The 20,148-nt window shown below is 47.9% G+C and overlaps 3 protein-coding genes across 3 annotated transcripts; 1 reads left to right on the top strand and 2 right to left on the bottom strand.

The window, feature by feature from the left end:
* Positions 1–253: 253 nt before the first annotated feature.
* On the bottom strand, positions 254–16,975 carry LOC128272366 (spastin). Its single transcript, XM_053010162.1, has 6 exons — positions 16,222–16,975; positions 5,392–5,562; positions 1,991–2,080; positions 1,815–1,906; positions 862–1,699; positions 254–794 (listed from the first exon to the last, which is right to left on the bottom strand). The coding sequence occupies exons 1-6, from the start codon at positions 16,973–16,975 to the stop codon at positions 631–633; spliced, it is 2,109 nt and encodes a 702-aa protein (XP_052866122.1). The 3' UTR covers positions 254–630.
* A 1,293-nt stretch (positions 16,976–18,268) lies between these two features.
* Positions 18,269–19,267, top strand: LOC128272209 (ribosomal RNA processing protein 36 homolog). Its single transcript, XM_053009972.1, has 2 exons — positions 18,269–18,427; positions 18,498–19,267. The coding sequence occupies exons 1-2, from the start codon at positions 18,329–18,331 to the stop codon at positions 19,209–19,211; spliced, it is 813 nt and encodes a 270-aa protein (XP_052865932.1). The 5' UTR covers positions 18,269–18,328; the 3' UTR covers positions 19,212–19,267.
* On the bottom strand, positions 19,193–19,987 carry LOC128272211 (39S ribosomal protein L11, mitochondrial). Its single transcript, XM_053009974.1, has 2 exons — positions 19,928–19,987; positions 19,193–19,856 (listed from the first exon to the last, which is right to left on the bottom strand). The coding sequence occupies exon 2, from the start codon at positions 19,849–19,851 to the stop codon at positions 19,261–19,263; it is 591 nt and encodes a 196-aa protein (XP_052865934.1). The 5' UTR covers positions 19,852–19,856; positions 19,928–19,987; the 3' UTR covers positions 19,193–19,260.
* Between the last annotated feature and the right edge of the window lie 161 nt (positions 19,988–20,148).

The following is a 20,148-nucleotide window of genomic DNA, read 5'->3' as shown; positions in this document are numbered from 1 at the left end:
CTGAACGATGCCCCCCAAAATTAGCTATCCTACTCGGCAATGACCTCACGGCACAAAGGCGCGATGGAGAGCAATTTTATCTTAGCTACGAAAGGCGAAAACAAAGTGCAACAAAAACACTAACCCGGTGTGGCAACGAAAAGCAAGAAAAGAACACGCGACGGCGAACGTATAAACGAGGACACTAAGAACAGAACAGACTAAAGCACTTATAAATCACATAATACTATATTGTAAATACACAGGACGTAACCTAAACTTAGTAGAAGTTGATCGCATCGTACGTTTACCGCTTATCGCTTCTTACACGTCAACATAAGGAGAAGAAAGGATCGCGTTCCGATCCGCTACACAGCTCGCCCGTTCGTGTCGTTGAGGTATAAATTGTGGACAGCGCTAGACGGCGTACGGTCGCGTCTCTTCTGAAACTCGTCCTGCGAGGCAAGGGCAACGGATTGGACACACACACGGGCCCCCGCGGCACAAAGCGAAAAATCAACGATCAACAAAAATAGAACGGCGCGAGTAGCCGGTCGCGAAAGCGAAGCGAGTAATGATGATTGTTGTGCGTCGACCTCAGCTACGACTAGGGAGGAATTATCACTTCCGGCCGGCCAACCCCATTGATGATTACAGCGTAACGTCCCCGAAGTCCTGCAGCCACTTCTCGTACGCTGCCAAACTGTGCGGTGCCACCGAGCGCCGGATGCGCTTGAGCGAGTTGTGGAAATCACTCTCCCGGATGCTGCGCAGCTTGGTCGGGTCCATGTTTTTCACCTCTTCTACGTTGAGCTCTGAAAGAACACAAAAAACCCGCGATTATGGGTGGGTTCAATACGCGAATAACTACCTCTTCCATACCGCGGATCGGTTCCAGTGCGGCATCGCGTGCCAAAGCCGTCAGATCCGAGCCCGAGTAGCCCTCGGTGAGTAGTGCGAGCCGCTTTAGATCGGCATTGCTCAGCGGACTGCCCTGTTTCTGTAGCAACCGGCGCAACAGCAGCTCGCGCGTATCGCGGTCAGGCAGTGTGACGTAGACCCGCTTCGGGAAACGCCTTAGTGCGGCCTCATCGAGCTCCTGGGGCCGATTGGTGGCCGCCATCACGACAATCCGGTCTGTCTCGGAGCTGGCCGGTAGCCCGTCGAACTGTACCAGAAACTCGGTCTTCAGGCGCCGCGTGGCCTCGTGCTCGTTGCTGCTGCGCTCCGACAGGACCGAGTCGACCTCGTCGATGAAGATGATCGACGGTTGGAGCTCGCGGGCCACCGCAAACAGGGCCCGCACCAGCTTTTCACCCTCGCCCACGTACTTGCTCGTCAGCGTGGCGGCCGATATGCTGAAGAAGGTGGCCGAACACTCGGTAGCGACGGCTCGCGCGAGCAACGTTTTCCCGTTGCCGGGCGGACCGAACAGGAGCAGCCCCTTGGCGGGTGTCCGCAGACCGGTAAACAATTCGGGCCGCACCGACGGCAGTATGACCATCTCCTGGAGCGCCTGCTTGGCGACCTCCTGGCCGGCAATGTCCTGCCAGTTCACCTTCGCGCCGCCCTCCACGATCTCGTCCATGATGATCTGCACCAGCTTCGGTTCTACGCCCTTCACCGTGATCGTCGGCTGCGGTGTCTGCGCTGCTGCTTGCGGCTGCGGCTGGTTGCCACCGAGCGGTGTTTTCGACCGTACTGGTGCCGGGCCACCTTTCTGGCCGTTACTGCCCGCTTTCCGTATCGGTGAGCTACCAGGAATCTGCCAAAAAGAGGGGAGAAAAAAGCCTGTTAGCGAGGAAAAGCGATCCACCCTGCGAAAACCGGTTCACACTCACCGAAAATTGGCGCCGAATGGCGGGTGGTGTTGCGGCCGGTTTTGGCACAATTTTTGGCATGCCACCGGTGGTCGTCCCGGCCCCGACTCCGCCGTACGCTCCACCGCCGTTCGTCACGAGGCCACCGACAATGCCGACCGACCCACCACCGGTGGGCGTTGTCCGGCTACCGCCCATGCTTCGGGGCAGGGTTTGCGATTTGTTCATCACGCCCAGGTTGCCGGGGCGCTTGTAGCCGACGGTTAATTTCCGGCCGGATGCTGTTCCGCGGGAGAGGAGAGATAGCGACGTGATAAATGACACGGAAGGAGCCGAGGTTTATATCTCGTCTCGTCCCTCGTGAGCTACCGATCCGAATTGGTGGATCGGAAACCCATCATATATCGGACGGCAATGACCGGATAGGGGGCGATTGTTGGGTCCTTATGATTACCGCGTTCCGGCTAGGGAAACCCCCAAATCCGAACCGGAAATTTTTCCGTAGAAGCGATATGCTACAGAACTAGAGCATGCTTGAATATCTGATCAACCGAAAATGACTAATAACTCGAAAAGTAAGCGAAAGTTCAAAAACCAAAGCCAAAGACAAACTAAGGAAGGGTTAGTGAAATGTGAAAAAAAATTGTACGAAGCGGGTGCAGTCAAGGATCAGGGGGAACAGAAATTCAATGCCAGCGAAGCCATAAACTAACGTCTCAAGACAGTTTCAACGACGGCGGGAAGGCTGTTGGTGGCCAGTAAAAATGTAGGACGAGTTGAATGAACGAATTAACGTTCGGATGTCAGCGGAGGCGGTGGCGCCGGCGACAGGGACGGGTGCAGCAGTGGTGTCGATTCGTGGAGCGCGGAAGGTGTTGGACGAATCCATCGTTATCGTGTTTGACATGGACTTAAAATTGCCCGATGCCTGTCGTTCCGGCGGAAAGCCACTGGTTAATGGTTAAAGACAGATTCGGAGTGTACTACTGACAGTCGGGGAGGTCATAAGACCACTTGAAATTGGGGTACAGCTTGTGGTCCTATTGAACTTTCCGGTGAGTGTTGGATTTCACATTAATCTGTGGTTTGCTGTGTCTGTCGGTTAGTAAACAAGTTTCACTATTGTTACGGTATTATTGGCTTCATTATTGGTTTACGGTAGGCATTAAGCAATAAACCCTAAGATTTCATTAAAAGCTCTAATCATTTGAAATGTACTTCAGTTGAATGTACTTTAAGCCTACATAGCACAAGAGAGGCCTACATTCAGGTTTAACTCTCCAGGCTCTGTTTACGGTACGGCGAGAAGGCTTACAAATGCAAGCTGAAGAATTGTTTTTGACGCTTTTAATTTCTGTGAGGGGTCATTGAGTAGCACGATCCATAACGTTCTAGGGTGTCTTAGGTTTCCAAAACGATTTGCTAAAGTTTTGAAAAGGTTTTGATTTGCGTGCCAAAGGTAACAACTGCATTTTTAAGACCTATTTGTGACCTTCAACCAACTCTTCTTCTCTTTAGTTAAGTTTATCTACCTAATGCTCATCCTATGAAAATCAACATCGCACAAACCACGGGACAAATTCCGTTAAAATTCCGGTTAACACTAGATATACCACACCAGTCATTTTGACTGGTCGGGCAGTTTGAATGGCAAATTTCCACTACATGTAATTTTTTTTTCCCCAAATGATGTTATGACTTTTAATAGCTCTAAGCATAGAATACATTTCACAAATAAACTTTTTTTTATATATGTTGGAAAAAAAAATTTTTTTTTTTTTGGAGATTTATACCATGACCAGTCAAAATGACTGGTACCTTATTCCATGAACAAATTTAGGCCAAAAAGGGCAATTGTTGCTCAGAATATGATTGGGCAGTAGATTGGGCACTCCAGACCATTGATGTGTGCAATTATTTTGGAATATATACGAATTTGTACAGAGTTAGAAGCCTCTAGAGTTTTGGGGAAAAAGTGGAAAATTACGCAAGCAAAATAGAAGGCATTCTTATGTAGTTCGGCAACGTAGTAGATAACGTTCTTATGTAGAAATTGTGTCCAACAAAGTGATAAAAATTAAATGTTTTCTGTTATATAAAAATGCATACAAATCCATTTATCGTTTACAGTTAACATTACTAAACTTGTTTTAATTTTTTTATAGACTTTTTTTAACACTTGAAGTCATAAAAAGCAATTTTTCACATGACCAGTCATTTTGACTGGTCTGGTATAAATAGGTATATTGAAAACGGTGGTATATCTAGTGTTAAACACGGCTTCATTGTAAGCACCGTTACCAGCTTCATTGTTTTGTTAGACTCAAAACTTTTTTCCCATGCAAAAAACGGGCCAGAAAACCTTCACGAAAACAACGGATCCCACTCGAAGGATAACAAGATCCGCGGGCGAGGCTCGCCCAAGTAGCTCCCAAAATAGCAGACAAACCAAAATGTCCACGAATCCCAACGGAATAGGGGAGAGCTTTCCGCTGTACATTTTGGTTGTTTTTGTCAGGTACCCGACTTATGTGTTTCCGACGCCCGCGGCCTTTCCGATTTTCCGAAATGATGAGATTTTCCGGCTGGGACAAAATACGATTGTTTATCGTTTTACCGTCGCCCATCGCCTCGTATCGACAACTCTGTTCGATGGCACACGAAACGGTCAGCGCCGCAAAAGGAAGCCATAAGCGCTCCGATCCGTTTTCTCTGGTCCATCGTCGCCGGGGTTCGGGGCGAGCTTACCTTCGCTGCTGTGGGTTTGCTTAATGGGCAGCAACGTTTGCGGTACGGCGGCCGACGGCGCCGTCGCCGCCGTCGCCGCCGTCGTCCCCGGCAGCCCCGCTGGAATCCTGGGCGATGTCGGCGTGGTCCTGCCACTGGGACAATTTTCATTGAACGATATGATCTTGTTCTCGGTGTTGTCGTTCTGCTTCGATTTGGCGTCCCGGTAGGCCGTCGTGGTCTGCTGGCCGGACGGGATAAACATGGGAAGTTTAAACTTCCACGGCCAGACATTCCGTGGCTGCAGCGTCGAGGACGACGGCGACGACGACGAGGATGAGTTGTGAACAGCGGATGTGGCGGATGAAGCAGGACGATAAGTGGAGGCCGCATTGGCCTCAGCAGCAGCCAAGGTACGTTCTTCGCCAGGTTCCGCCGAGTGGTTCGTGTCGCTTACTGTGAACGTGTTTTGCCGTCGAACGGCGTAACTTTTGTCTGCCTGTCTACTATCGGCCACCGTGTCAAGGCGGGTCGCCTGCAACATACATTCTAGAGGAGCGGGGATGTGCCGAAAAAAAAACGGGGAACGGAAATCAAATCAGACAAATCAGCTGAGAACAACTCATAAACAAAATGGCGCGCGCATGCAGACGCGATTACAGGTGCTGACAGGAAGCGTTAGTAATGAGGGAATCGAAGCCACGGGAATCCGCAAGGACTACGCCAGGATCCATGCGCTACGTTACGTGTGTGCCATGCTCCTTCGAGCAACGGGATTCTACGACTACGACGGACTATGCGTCTCCACCGAACGCGACCATGTGTTTCGAAGTGTCTTCTTCAGCGACCCGGACTGAATACCTACCGAGGAAGTGCAGCCGGTCACGTGCCATCGATAGGTTGGTCTGCATTTTATCGTGCAACCGTTGGGCGCGCTCCCACACCTCGCCCCGGCCGCCCCAGCATTCGACGGCGATGCCACGCTCCAGCTCCAGGATGCCTTTCCGGTACAGCTCGATGGCGATCTCTTTCTGATCTGCAATTGGCGGTAAGAAAATGCGGTAGGAAATTGTAATGATTAATGTGGTAACAGATTTCAAAGACATAAAGGTAGTGTAGAGGTGTTCCTAAACGTACGGTTAAGCGCTCAACGATAAGTTCTTTATTATCATTTGGAATTTACAAACGAGAATTTAGAAATGTGTGTTAATGAAATGTGAAAAGTGTGTCTAATTGAGGCGGTCATTGGGACGATTTTGTATTCTGAGTGAAATTAAAACCCGACTCATGTAGCCATCCATGGCCGATGAGTATTATACAAATATACAAATATACAAATGTATACCCTAAATAAGTTTTGTTCATTTGTCAAAATCGACGCGGAGTTATTTAACATTTTAATAGTATGGACCATGATGAGGCACTCTGTATATAAAATAAGATTCACTTTTTCTTTAATTATCGTGTAAAAAAATTGTAAAACCGAATCAAAAAATTCGACCAAGAATCAAGCCTTGTAACGGATGCAGGATTTCTGATTACCCCAATTTCAGAACCCCCCAAAAATTCATTATACTCCTAATTTTAAGTTACTTCGGGAATGTACTTAGTTGCGAGTAACGATTTTTGTGAAATTTTGGTTTTAACAACTTTCAAGCGATCTTTCGGTTGCAAAAAAAACATGATCGAAAAACTAAAGCCTTAGCCACCAATGAGACGAGTTTTCACTTTTTAAAACCATCTTCCTGAATCGCCTACCGAGGGCCCTGCACCCTGCACGGACCCCGCCACTAAACTAATCACCCACACTGTTGAACAGGTTCAACCAGACAGTCCGTCATCCGCTGATTAGTTTGCGGTGAAATAAAATTAGTCCAACCGTAAGCCGCATCATCCTTATCCGAACTGTTGCACGGAGCCCACGCCGGATGATTGCCGGCGCATCTCAGGGGGCGGGTGGCCTCCGGTTTACACTTTAATCCGACCGCTCGGGTTTAGCGCCGGAGATAATTAAATTTTCGCTTTCCGTGACCTTTCATCGGCTCAGAAGTTGGCCCCGTGGCAGGTTAGTTTGCGATGCCCCGTTCTTCCCGTTCGATATCTTATCCTTTCAGCTGCTCCGTTGGCATTCGACCCCCATTGAGGGGTATTGAAAAAGGATCAAATATGCATCACCGAGGGGCTGCAGTGTGCCCCGGGAGACGAGAGGGTTGCGGGCCGTGCGCCTTATAAGGTGAAAATTTTGGCATCGAATCTGGCGTCTGCATCGCACCGCTCGGACCAGTTTACCGGCGATGCCGGTGGTTTGCCGCAAAACCCAAATATGATGCATTTCATTATCACTGGTGGCATCATCGTCGTCGTTGTCGTCGGATGCTAACCAGCGGAGCACAAATGTGAAAATCATACGCTTGGCTTGTGGTGGCATATGAGGGAAAGCTGAAAAAGCATCATGCTTCGGTTGACGACCAACAACAACCAACTGCATGCGGAGGATAATGCATAGCAAATGAGACAAACCGTGATCTGTGCAGAACATGCAATGGAACGAATTTAACAAGGGAAATAGATTTCTTCACGTGCAATGGATGCAAAAGCGCGATATGAGATATAAGAGCTGAAAAAAGGTTCTTAAACTATAAATCGAAGCTCCGAAGGTCCGAATAGTTTTTGCCGCCACCAAACATGCCGAATTGCTTAAGCTTAATCCCAAACTATTTAAAAGCTGATAATCAAAAACAAATCATTTTCTAGCATAACCATTTTCGAGTATTGTCCTTCGGTCATAAATACCAGGGCCAGAATACCAGATTTCAATGCGATTTTCTATTTTATTCAAAGTATGTGCCATCGCTAGCTATACATTTCCCCCATCTTTCTGCTAAATCAGGGATTCCCAGTCGAAAGAATTCTTCGACTTTTTAAGTAAACTAATTAGTCATCCCATTTCGAGTTCCTCGTAGAAAAACGAAAGACTGCTCAGCCAATACGTGTCCCATCGATGAAAAAGAATGATATTCTGAAAGAACCAAGTCTGGTGAATAACGCGGGGAGGGATAGCAGCTTCCATCCAAGTGATTTGATAGTTTCCTGAAACTGTTTTGCTTTTTTAGACTTGGAAGCGCCTGGCCATGAGGGACTAGGCGCCTCCATTGAAAAACTCTAGAATTGTATTTTGGTCGTTTTTCGATCAATGCATGGTTCAAATTGATCATTTGTTGTCAGCAGCGATCGGAATTAACGTTTTCATCAGGTTTTAGGAGCCAGTGAAACACCACACCTTTCTGTCCCATCAGAAAGTTCGGTTTTTGGAGTCCTTCGACGCTTTTTTTTGTTAAGTCAAAATCGCCATTTTGAAATTTTTTAAACCACTTGAAGCACTGCGATGTTCCAAACACAAGTTCCGACAAACATTTGGTGTGATTCCGAAGCAGTTTTCTTCAAGAGGAGCAGAAAAATAATAATCCCCGCAAAACGTCATCGGCCAACAGAAGTAGTGTTGTGTTCCATCAGGACAACGAAATATTACGCGCGTCTTTATTGACTCGCCAGAAAGTCCGGGAGCTTGGTTGGGAAGTTTTAATGCATCCACCGTATAGTCCGGACCTTGCACCAAGTGATTGACACCTTTTTCGTGCATTACAAAATTTCCTGAGTGATGAAAAACTGAGCTCGAGTTGTATGCCAATAACGACCAAGACTTCTACAAGAAAGGCATTATGAAAGTATTTTTAAACAAAATGGTGCATATTTCACGCAAATCGGATCATTAGAAACCTGTTAAACATAGTTTTGAATTTTACCCAAAAATAATGGATTACTTTTTAGCCAACCTTTTTAGCCAGTGGATGATAAAAATAGCAAGGAATATACAAAAATCTTCGAAAAAGCGAATCAACACCAACAGCTCAAAGTGCAATAAACATCTCAGCTTCGTCTATTCGTTTCACACAACTCAACTGAAACGTAGAGTAGACGGATAATGGACCCTTTCTGTGCATATCATTCGACGTAGACATCACGATGCAGCCAAATCTGGGCATGCTCTCAGAATGTTATAGCATTCAGTTCTAACGACGATGCCTTCATTCTGGCAAAAAGTGCTCCGTAGCGCTGGTGAGTCATCGGTAAGGCTCAATTACAGTCACGAAACGGTGAAATGTTCCTGTAAGCTTGCCAATCCAACACTACGAGACAAACGATGGTAAGGCGAAGAATTTATGGAATGGAACTGGCAAGTTGGTAATGGCTTTCCGAGTCGTGTTGACTCGACAGTCTACAAGAACTGAAAGAAATAATCGTACAAAAAGTTGTGCGGCTCGAGAATGACGATGTGGAGGTTACATTACAGACTATTCACCACAAACCACGAGATTACCTGAGAAAAACCACATAATTAGCTCAATCACTCAATTCATTAAATAAGTCTGGCCCACAATAATATCCGAGAGCTGTTTAAAGTGCTTTATGACGACGCCTAGCAGCTAGCCTCACATGAGCCTCATATGGACACTAATCCTGGTACAAGAGTGAATTTGCATCACCATCAAAATGCAATCATAAACCAGGTGCACGGTGCACGGTGTTCTAAATTAGCGACCGTCGTCGAGCGAGACAAGAGCGTTCATTCACCATCTCTGCCAAGATGCTGGCCGCCATTCGGAAGGAAGTCACTCATTACAGTGACTCGTATGGAAAGTGTTTCGGAAAAGCTCCCATCCAACGGGACGCGACATCCGTTGGCATCGTGCCCACGGGCATGCATCATCACCTGGACGGTGTCATCCTTTCTGCGCCATTGTCGCGGCGCCCCCTGGGGGGATTTTGAAGCGATGACAAGTGGCTGACACTGACGGTGGGGTGGTCATCCCCTTTGGTTGCTGTTGTCGAGCAAGAGAGTCGTTGACAGTATGCGAGCCGTCGGTTGAAGCTTTCGCCTAACAATGGCATGATACACTTTTTAATCCAGAGCCCGCCGAAGCTGAAAGGGCTATTTTGTGGCCATACATCTCCTGTAAAGGGGACCTGTGCCGAAGTCTGCTCCTTTGTGGGCCAAAGATGAATGGCCTCTCGTCTTTGTTCGCTAGCATCATCAGCAACCCGCACCCAGTGCCCGCCCGGCCCGTAGTTAATGCGACGAAGCACAGGATGACAGGAGCATCGTTGTACATGCCCCCTTCTTGACCTTCGGAGACACCCACGCTGCTGTAAGCATTCCTCAGGGAAACTGCTGCCTGGAACGATGGAATGTTGTGTCCTGACCGGAGCGCCACAACCAACTTTGCATTCAAAGCAAACTGCACCAGCGCATCCATTTTCCGAAGAAAGTCGCTTGAAGCCGCAGAGCAGTGTGTAACTTGCCGAATCGAAAGCAGCAACGCTGGGGGAGAGTTCGCGGATGACTTTTTGCCTTCAGCCAGCGAGACCCTCGCCCGATGGGGGGTGGTGTGCTTGGGATTCTAGTAGCATATCATGTTGGATCGAAATTTTATTGATTGATCAAGTTCTGGCTGCCGAAATGCCCCCGGCGGGTCGAAGCGATAGACCGAGAAAAATGTACTTCAAACACGCTCCACACCCGTGAACTAGCGATGTGAGTGCCACCCGTCCATTCCGACCAGTGGGACGTGGTATTAATTGGATACCGATGTTTGCACAGTTTGGATCCCTCGACTGTTTAATGCTTTTCTCGATTCCATTCGTTTCGCATATTAAACCGAGTCCGGAGTGGTAAAAAGCGAGATGTTTTCAGCCTCTGACCTCCATCAGTAAGTTGGCCCATCCATCGAATGTGGCAAATGTACACCCGTTTGCCACATTCGCCGTTTTGCAGCATCACGGTGTACCGATGTTTGCCTGTGAAATGTTCCCGGAGGGTGGCCACATTTCTGACCGCGGTTGACGTGAACTTCTGGCCCTCTCCCGGTTTGTGGCGGGCGGAAGAGGTAGATATTTGGGGAGAAGAGTGCGCAGAATCGAACATTTGGTTGACGCCTGGTGATTCCACCACCGTGCGAAGTGAATGCGATTCTTCAAACGCATGAGGTTCAACAAAGTGTCGCCCGGTTCGTAGGTGGTGGTGAACCATACTGCTCCGCGAACCGGGACCTTGCCCGAAATGGAAACCTGTTCGCAAGATTTATCTCGCGGCGGTTCTGAGTCAGATGGTTGGTGCACACACGGCACGCGGCAAGCTGGAACACGTTTGTTCTTGATTCGTGCCGGTCGCTGCTGGAGGAGTGTAAGCCGGGCCTCGGCAAACACGCCTCAGTAACGTACACCAACAACGGACACTGGGCTTACGGTTGGTGAGCAAATGCAAACAATAAGTGCCAGTTCTTAATGGATCCGATGGAAGCGATGGATCAATTGAGCATTGCGGAACCCCACGGTCCAGCCCCAAAAGCGATGCGGCATGTGATTAGAATTAATGCGTAAGCATGAGTCCGGTCCGGGTCCGGTTTTGCTCATCGTTTCGCACAATTTCTTTAGGTTTCGCTGATCGAATTCAAGGATTTGGTAAAACGTTGGCCAGCGAATACTTTTACTTTAGTTCCTTAGTCCTTATAGGCAAGTCGCAAATGGTGCGATGAATATTGTGTCACGTAAAACCTGCCTGTGGTTGTTTGTCATATGTTCAAATACTCAAGCCAGCTGTATTTTGTATTCAACATTAGGCAAGTGTCTGTTTAACGTTACCATAATCTGTTTTGCAGCGACAGTTTACGGCAGATGAAATGACCAAATCCTTCAACAAACCAATTGAAATACCATACGTTCTTTGTTGCTGGCTAATTACAGGTTTCTTAACAGCGAAGTCCAGATATAAACGTTAGGCCAATAGTGTTAGACCAATCAATTTTATGCGACTCAATTTGATGTGTCCGCCAAATTCAGAGTTTCTTTAAGTAGTAAATATGTATAAAGTAACTCCAAACAATTACAACGTTGACAATACTCTGATCTCTCTTTGAGCGATGAAAGAAGCTTCATGCTCAAAATCTTTTCAATTGTAGTAACAGCAACATGGTATATTGATAAAGTATTGTGGCCGAAAAATGTTACGAAGTTTACCAATCAATCGCTCATATACTTCTCATTGATTTCTGTGGGTACATATGACGTCCTTTCGTTGGGCAACATGCCAGTTTGAACACTGGCATTGCGTGGAGTTTTTCCCATTGAAAACCGGTTCATTTCTACAGAAAAAACAATATCAATCAATTTCATATGTTGATGGGGTGAATGAAAAATAATGAAAAATAAATCTATTAAAAGAAATCCTTTCATTCTGCACCCTGTATAAACATCATTGGGTTTGGTTGGGCCTGGAAAATTACAAAACGACAGTGAATACAGGTTGGGTATAGTACACCGTTCGGTGAACCACCCAAACAATGAAGACCACAGGTTCGCTTAAAGGTGGGAAAATGTTGCGACACGCACCGGAACAAGCTTCTCACACGGGGGGCCGTTCCTAGGGGGTCCTTATTTCCAGTCCATTAGTTTTCCCACCATCAACGACGCGAGCGATGCACTTGATCTAATAACGGAAGCGCAACCTTCGGGTTCGCGAAGATCCGTTGCACGGAAATAGGTCGACGGTAGGTGCAGAAGCAGGTGCAGCGGCTGCTGTCCAGACTCGGAAAATTACACGTCCAGGTCCGGGTGGCACAACACGCAAGAAAGCGCAATTTTCCAGACCCATTAAAACCGTCGCGACGCGTCGGCTTGGCCTTGCCGTTCGCAGGGACGGCCCTGAGGACCGAAGTTGATTTATTTTTCATTTTCACACCGTGCTCATTTCTCTCGCCCAGCCAACATTGAACATTGTTGTGGCGTGTGTGTACAGTTGCTATTACAGTTTAGCGAAAGCGTCTCCAGCCTTGAAATGTAATGGTAACACTAGGACCTAATCCACCAGAGGCAAGCACGTGATGAGTGACGCGGACCTGAAGTGAAAGCACGTCACATCAGCTTCTTATGACTGGAATGTTTTATATTCCATTGTTTCAACAACCGTGAATCCACTACCTTCATTGTGGAGGGTTTGATTTTCCGAAGTCTTGATCTCTAGCCATCTGGTGCATTAGGTACAGTTCCGATGGAGGTAAAAATTGATTAAACGTACACAACGCGGTTGCTCTGGCGATAGGGACCGTTTTACGATCGGTATCAGTTTACTCTTGTCAAACAACGCACTTTATCCACAGCAAAACACCCACAAACAGGGAGCAAACAGCGAAGGGCTTGTGGCCAGATTTACGATATTAGCGTCGGCGACTGTGGTAAGCATCCAAACATGGTTTAGCATATTAAGGCCGCGGTTGCAGGTTAGTTTCGACACGTTTTACGATAAGGTCCCGTTTATGCTTCGGAAGGCAGACATAAAGTTTGATAAAAATGTATTGGCTTTGAGGCATATTAGGGAATGGGCATTATCTAAAATATTGTTTCCACTTTCTACAATTTTAAATTGTGTATGGCCTGTGGAGAACTCCAACTGTGTGACGGGAGTTTCGTTAAACTATTATGCGTAAGCGTTTACCATACTACTAAAAGTACGCACGCCCAGTTGGAGACGGAAATGCGGACCCACAAACTGGGGTTAATACTTGCCATTGGCGGCGCCATTACTGAGCTCTCTTTCTGCTGCTTCAGCCCATTTTCTTTCCTCCTTGCGTCGGACCGACGGGCGTCGCACGTATTGGCCGAGGAATTGCGCGATCGATTGACCACCGTACCAACGGTGGACCACATGGAGCCCAAACGCTTATGGGGTATCCTCGCGCGCAGTGCGTGTGCTCTGTCGCAGTGCCGGACACTCATTTAGCACCTAGTTTCCAGCCGGAAAAAACGACGGAACAGAACGTGCCAAGGAAAGACCGCTCCTGAAGGCTAAAGAATCGGTGCTGTGTGCGGACAAAGCCGGCAGCGGCACCGGGAGACCAAACATTGGTACAAAAGTTAACGCACGTGAACCGCGGACCGGAACGTGATTCAGGTTGATTGACTCGTATTTATCTACCGATCGCGATGGCCATCGGTCAATCGGTGTGTTACATCCGCAGTAGATGCAAGCAAAACAAAACCAAATCACGAAACACTGCAGTGCATCGGTGTTCAGTTCGGTGGCAATCGATTCAGAACAATTAATAGTAGCGCGGATTTTGACCCAACGCTGATTTGCATATTGCATTTGCAGAACGCAGGGATTCCGAGGGCTTCCGGGGGCTTCCGAGGGCCAATGCCCTAGTTTCGGCCGCCTGCCCTGCAAATTAAATTACTTTAAACAAATTAAAAAGCGTTTCGGATTTTTTGAAAGGTTTATTATTAGGTTTTGCATTTTTTAAGTATCCGAAATGAATTAGATTTAAATGTAAAAATGTATTTACAAGAATTTAAAACTCGCAGATTAATAGAATAGAATCGTTATCGATTCCTTAAAAACGCATTGAGAGGATTTCGAGTAATATTTACATGTAAAAATAATTTTCTCCAGCAGCGCGTTCCTCGAGAAAGGGAACGTGTCCTTGTGACTTGCTGTGAACCGAATGGTGTTGCCGGTACCATAAAGGCCCTCTCAACAGCTGGTTCCGATGGTCCGTCTGTTGGTCGTATTCGGTTCCTACATCATTTTTACATTAGGACAGCGTGAAAACCATCATCATCGCTCGTTAACATTTCCGAAATATCATTGGGAAACTTCGAATGAAGGATTTTTCACCCGCCCGCCGTAACTCTTCACGCTTGACGCCATCGCCTCATCGTGTAAGTTAAATTATTAATAACGGTCCGTCTGGATCGATCGATTTTTATTGTTCCACTTGCGTTGCGTTTTTCCACCAGTCCAGTCTACCATCTCTCTCGGTGCCATTTAAACACGAGGCCTTTCCAAAACCCCACAATCAGCCTCGACAACCGCTAGTGTTGGGATAGGGCATGATTGCGTCGTGTGGTCTCACGTGCGGTTCCCGGGACCGTAGTTAAGTTTCGGTGACTTTGACATGCATTTGACGTGCAGAGCCGACCACAAAGTGGCGTGTGCAGACAAACAGTTGTGGGATGGTTGGGAAAATGGTAAAAGAAAAATAGAACAAGGACAAAATAATTTTGTTCGGGGGCTAGTTTTCCTTTCCATTAAAGCCAATCGCTCCGTGTCGATGTGTTGGTGCAAAAAAGTCCAATGCGCGGTTTCAGTGTTACTGCGAGCCGCGGAAATCCACGCCCAGTATTGCGAAAACCACTTCCAAGAACTCGTCCTCGTGAATCGCATGACCCATCGGTTGCACCTCGCGACAGGGACAGCGAGTGAATGACCTCGGCCAGTGTCAACGATATATTCGGCGGACGGCGACGACCGGATGGTTCACCTTCACAGACATGACCTGGCTTTATGCAAAGGCACCACCACCTGTGCCCATTTATCACTTTCCCAGCCAAAAGTGGTAAAGTGGTTATGTTCGTTTTAGGTTTTACGTTTCCCAACTGGGCTCCAACCAAGCCGGCGTGAGGCGTGGTAAAATTAAGACGTCCAATTACTTTGCAGCTCATTTCTCCCTTCCGACAATGGCCGGCTAAAAGTTTGAGCTGTGCTGGCGCCTTCCCGTGTATGTGCGAGTTATGTTTTATGGGTTTCCCCCTGGCCACACACTTTAATCAGCGCACGGCACAAAGTGCAGCAGAAACTATGCTCCGGCATTGCTCCCCGGAACCGGGACCTACGTGCTTCGAAAGTGGAACCGAGAGAACTCCCAAACGGAACGCTCCCATTTTCCACCCCTTTTTGGGGCGCGTGAGCCCCGCAGACGACAAAGGGCAAACTTCCAACTTTCTTGGCGAGGAAAAGTAAAAAAGGGGCCACAAAACCACGAGCCCCCTTCGTGTCTGGGGTACGGGGAATAAGATTAATCACATACAGTCCACCGGAGTCGGTGACCGACGAAGGAAGAAAGCTTCCTTCCGTCACCTGAGCGCCGCTAGTCGGACTCGTAGCTAGAGTCCAAAAGCACATATTTGCACAAACGAACGGTTCTGTTGACATTTTGAAGGAAAATAAATTTTGTGCCACATTGACGGCACTAAACTAAACACGAAAAGTTTGCTACAAAATTTCCGAAGGCCGACGAAAGGTTTCTTGTGACCGTCCACAACAGTGACCGCCACTGGTTCTACACCATTTGGAGGACTGTCCTGGTCCGGTCGGCCTCAGTGACCTTTGCCGGAAAGGTACAATTTGCTCGATCATCTGGGCAGGTTAAAGAAGGATGTTTAATTTTATAGGATTCTTATGAGTAATTTTTTGACAAATTGTAACATAAATGCAATTACACAATGCATTAACTATAATTTAGGTTCTCAATAGCGCCAACGAATCTTCCGATCCAAATATGACGGACTTGTAGAGAGTTCTTTCCTTCTCATGTATAGATTCGTATGCAAATGTCTCTTCAGGCCAAATTCTCATTATTATCAGCAAAAAGGGTGCTTAATTGAACCGCCCCCAGACCCTCAGAAAACGTTTCAACTTTATTATCGCATTCACGCGGAATGGTTCGGAATGGGGTTCCCACTGGAAAACGGTAGCAGAAATGGTGCAATGGCATCCGCAAATGAACAAAAGCGAAAGATCTCTGAAGTAGGTCCTTTTGGCCGTGAGTAATTTATGGCCGGGGCCGGTGGCAAAAATACTGACCTTCGTTATCTTCGTCGATTTTGAGCGCTTTCGAGATGTACTCGAAGGCGCGCCGATGATGGTGCTTCTGTTTGGCCAGCAGCGGATCGCCGGGACCCACCTGGCTACCACTGGACGACCGCTGGATGGACATTTCGCGGCCCTCGCCACTCACCAGCACTCCACTGTGCGAACACTGCAAGGGATGCGCGTGCTGCTGATGCTGAGGATCTTCCGGTTGCTGCTGCTGCTGTGGTTGCTGTGATGGTGCGCCTGGTTGGTGCTGCTGCTGCAATAAGCTGTATTGCTGCTGCTGTTGCTGCTGCTGCTGTGGCGGGTGACTGTTACTATGGTGATGGTGATGGTGGCGATGGTGGTGGTGGCTACCGTCGGTGTTGATAACTACTTCGAGCCCGCACTCCTTGCGCACCGGCTTGTACACTACCTTCGTGGTGAAGTTGTACACGTAGCGAAAGATCACAAACAGCTGATACAGCAGCGAACGCAAAACGTTAAACACAAAAATGACTGGAAACGAAATGATGTAAAGATTCTGCTTGTGAACCGAGCCGGCATCACATCGCTTGGTTCCGCCGTTATCGCTGGCTTCGCCCACCGCCGTGCCGCTGCCGCCGGTACCACCGTTGCCGTCCAGAGTGCCGGTTTCGCCGTCGTCGCCGCAGGCGTGGTCGTGCTGTTTGCTGATGCTGCTGGTGCGCGATCTTTTACTCGGCGATTTGCCAGCCGCTGTGAGGGTATATTTATTCCGAACCATCGGGTTCCGGCAGCGAACGCGCCTCGGGTGCAACTCCGGGTTGAATATCCTTTACGAATATCTTAAGATTCCTCCCTTTATCTGCTCCTACCAGACCCGAGGAAGGAGATGGACTGGTTTCGCGCACAAAACCCCCAAGACTCTAAGCGGAATGCATGCTACGTCGTGCTACGAGATGCTGCTCCTCCTTCGTAAGGATTCAGCAAAAGAAGATCAAACCACTAGCAACCGCCACAGTGGAGGCCGTTGACAAACAAACGAACGATCTCTCTACCACAAGTCTCGGGTCGCGAAACACAAACACAAACTTCACGCACACGTACAGTAATCGGCCGTCGCCTTCTACGGTGCGAGGACGCACAAGGGTAACCCGAACAACGGCGCGACTCCTCTGCAACGGGCCTTCTGGGCCTTCTTGCTACATCCCCCACGGGTCGCGGGGAACCGAAGGACGACAGGGAGCTTGCGTTGCGAACGAAATTTCACTACACTCTAGCTTCTGGGGCATCAAAACGGTGTGTGCACTCGCAATAGGAGACACACTATGCCCTGGGCTGGGACAGGTGGCGGGGTAGAACTTTGTGAAAGATGATAGCACACATTACACAGGAACACAATGCTGCTGCTGCTGCTACACTATTGTTGCTATTCTACGGAACGACCGAGTCACCGAGATATTTGAGCTCCCAACTGCTGGTAACTGGCTGCGCATTGCATTGTGGATGCAACAAAACAAAGATCAGAATCTTCCTATCAGCAGCAGAACAATGGGGGAAACTGATGAGCCACTACAAGATAATGTGTGTGTGTGTTACAAGCGGAAGAACTTCCTCCGGAACAAACAACGAACAACGAAAATCACTACTGAACGGTCGGGAGCCGAGCTATCTGGTCCGAAGCGCCCGAATCGCGCGTTACGAAAGAAAACATTTTTTCCTTCCCGAGCTGGCTGCCTATTTGCGGATGTGTGCGGCAATCGTATGTGCGCCGTAGGGTGGCGAGCTGTCAAAACACGAGGGGTGACCCAATGGCGTTTCTACGAACCAACTGTTAGCTGGCAGAATCTTTTTTAATCGAAGTGAAATTTGTACAATTGAACCTAGGGTAAGTAAACGGTCATTGTTATTCGATAGGTTCTAGTTTGTTATCTTTCCTTGAGGGTTGTTCCATCGAATAATCATCTACAAAGGTGCGCATTCTTACCCCGTTGAAGTGTTTCTCATGAACTGTCAATGCGTCACACGATGTTTGTTTACGAAAGCATAAGGCGCATATTGAAAACAACACGTTTTGCAGAATCGGTCGAGCAGAATCAATTTCAATTTCCTGGCACCGACGGATCGTGCAAGAACGATGGATTCATCAGACGATCAATCGGAGCATTCGCATGAAGAAAGTGAATCTTCCGTAGAGAAGGGCTCAAGCGACTCACAAGACGAGGAAGATGATGTGGTAAGTGCATCCTAGTGCATCGAAATTTATCGAATAGTAACACACAAATGTGCTTGAAAATGATTTCCAGCCCAAGTTGGCCGATGATGAGTTTAAAGAAATACCGTTCGAAGATTTGCTTAAACTGCAAAAGAAACTGGGCACTCGGATGTACAACGAAGCGATCTTTGGTAAAACGTCGGACAAACCGTCTCAAGCTGAGGCCACAAAGTCGTCGAAGAAGCGTAAATTTGAACCAGGCTCCTCCAATAGCGAGTCGGACGATGATAGTGGACCCGAAGAAGTCAGTGCTAGAAGGAAAGTGCCACAGCTCGGGAAGACAAAAAATAGGAACTACGACGAGGCCAACCAAAGACCGAGGGATCCTCGGTTCGATCCACAGCAAGGCTATTTTAATGGTCGAAAGTTTCGCGAAGACTACGGGTTTGTTAATGATATGCGAACGAAAGAGTTGAAGAAATTACAAAACCGAATGCAATCAACTACCGATCCGGAGGAAGGGGCAAAACTTAAATTTTTGGTGCAACGTACCGGGAATCAAATCCGTGAGTACGCTAAGCAACGGAAGCTGGATGAAACGAAGAGACAAGAAAAACAGCAAGCACGCCAAGCGATCAAGGATGGTAAGCGACCTTTCTACGAGCGAAAGAGCACCAAACAGGCCCGCGAGTTGGTGGAGCAGTACGATCGACTCAAGCAAGATGGTAAACTGGCAAAGCACATCGACAAGCGAAGAAAGAAAGTGTCGGCCAAGGATAGGAAAAAGTTGGATTTCTCTACGTAATCCGCCATACTTGTGTTTATTCTACAATTGTTTCCAATAAATGGTTCGTCTACCCAACGCGCAACATTCGCGCTTCTCGTTTCTCTTGTAGTTCCTTCCGTTGTTCCTCTACCACCTGTTTTCGCTCTTCGAGAAACTGAGCATATTCCACCGGATCGAGTTCGTTCACTATTTCAATGCCACAGGTACGAGCGACTCCGACCAACGCTTTGCACATGTCCTCCAGAGAGAGCAGGGCATTGGGTGGATCTTGCAGTTTGATCTGTGCAATCTCGTACAAATGCTTCCGGGTGATCTTACCGGCCACCTCTTTACCGGGGTTCATAGCCCCTCGCTGGATGCCGGCGGCCTGTTTCAGGAGGAACGTGGCCGGAGGAGAGTGAATTGATAGCTCATAAGCTCGGTCGGATGTTACTGCTACCCGGCACGGTAGAGGGATTCCTTCCTTTATATCTTTCGTCCTTTCATTAAAATCTTTACAGAAGGCTGCAATGTTGATGCCTCTCTGGCCGAGCATAGGGCCGAGCGGAGGACCGGCCACCGCCATCCCGGCGGGGATGTTTGTTCGCAGTTTGCTGGAGTGATAGACCTTGTCGAAGGTTTTCTTCATTGTTTTTAATCGACCGGCGGCTTTTGACATTTTAACTGAAATGATAGAACACTGAAGGTTAACTCCGAAATTGTAATTCGGATTTAAATGCTACTTTGGAACTTACGGTTTTGTATTTTACGAAGAAGCTCAACAAAAGGACGGGGAATCGAACGTGCGCCGATTGTTAGCTGTCAGAATTGTGTAACACATAAACAAACGAGCTTTGACGGCTCGGCTTTTTGGCAGTGCTGCCAGAATGTCCTCTTTGCTATGTTTTATTCAAAATAGGATCATAATTTAATTTTAAAATCCTCGAATTCCGCAATGGAAGGGTTTATTCCGTCT

Source organism: Anopheles cruzii, chromosome 3, assembly GCF_943734635.1.
Source record: "Anopheles cruzii chromosome 3, idAnoCruzAS_RS32_06, whole genome shotgun sequence".
Lineage (NCBI taxonomy): Eukaryota > Metazoa > Arthropoda > Insecta > Diptera > Culicidae > Anopheles > Anopheles cruzii.
This window is presented reverse-complemented; position numbering and strand designations above follow the sequence as displayed.

Excerpts from the sequence above, each read along its gene's own strand:
- LOC128272366 (XM_053010162.1), bottom strand. The coding sequence starts at position 16,975 with ATGGTTCGGAATAAATATACCCTCACAGCGGCTGGCAAATCGCCGAGT. Across the intron at positions 2,081-5,391 it reads TGACCGGCTGCACTTCCTCG|CATCCGGCCGGAAATTAACC; the intron begins GTAGGTATTCAG and ends CCCGCGGAACAG. Across the intron at positions 1,907-1,990 it reads CCTGCCCCGAAGCATGGGCG|TCGGGGCCGGGACGACCACC; the intron begins GTAGCCGGACAA and ends CGTACGGCGGAG.
- LOC128272209 (XM_053009972.1), top strand. The coding sequence starts at position 18,329 with ATGGATTCATCAGACGATCAATCGGAGCATTCGCATGAAGAAAGTGAA. Across the intron at positions 18,428-18,497 it reads AAGACGAGGAAGATGATGTG|CCCAAGTTGGCCGATGATGA; the intron begins GTAAGTGCATCC and ends AATGATTTCCAG.
- LOC128272211 (XM_053009974.1), bottom strand. The coding sequence starts at position 19,851 with ATGTCAAAAGCCGCCGGTCGATTAAAAACAATGAAGAAAACCTTCGAC.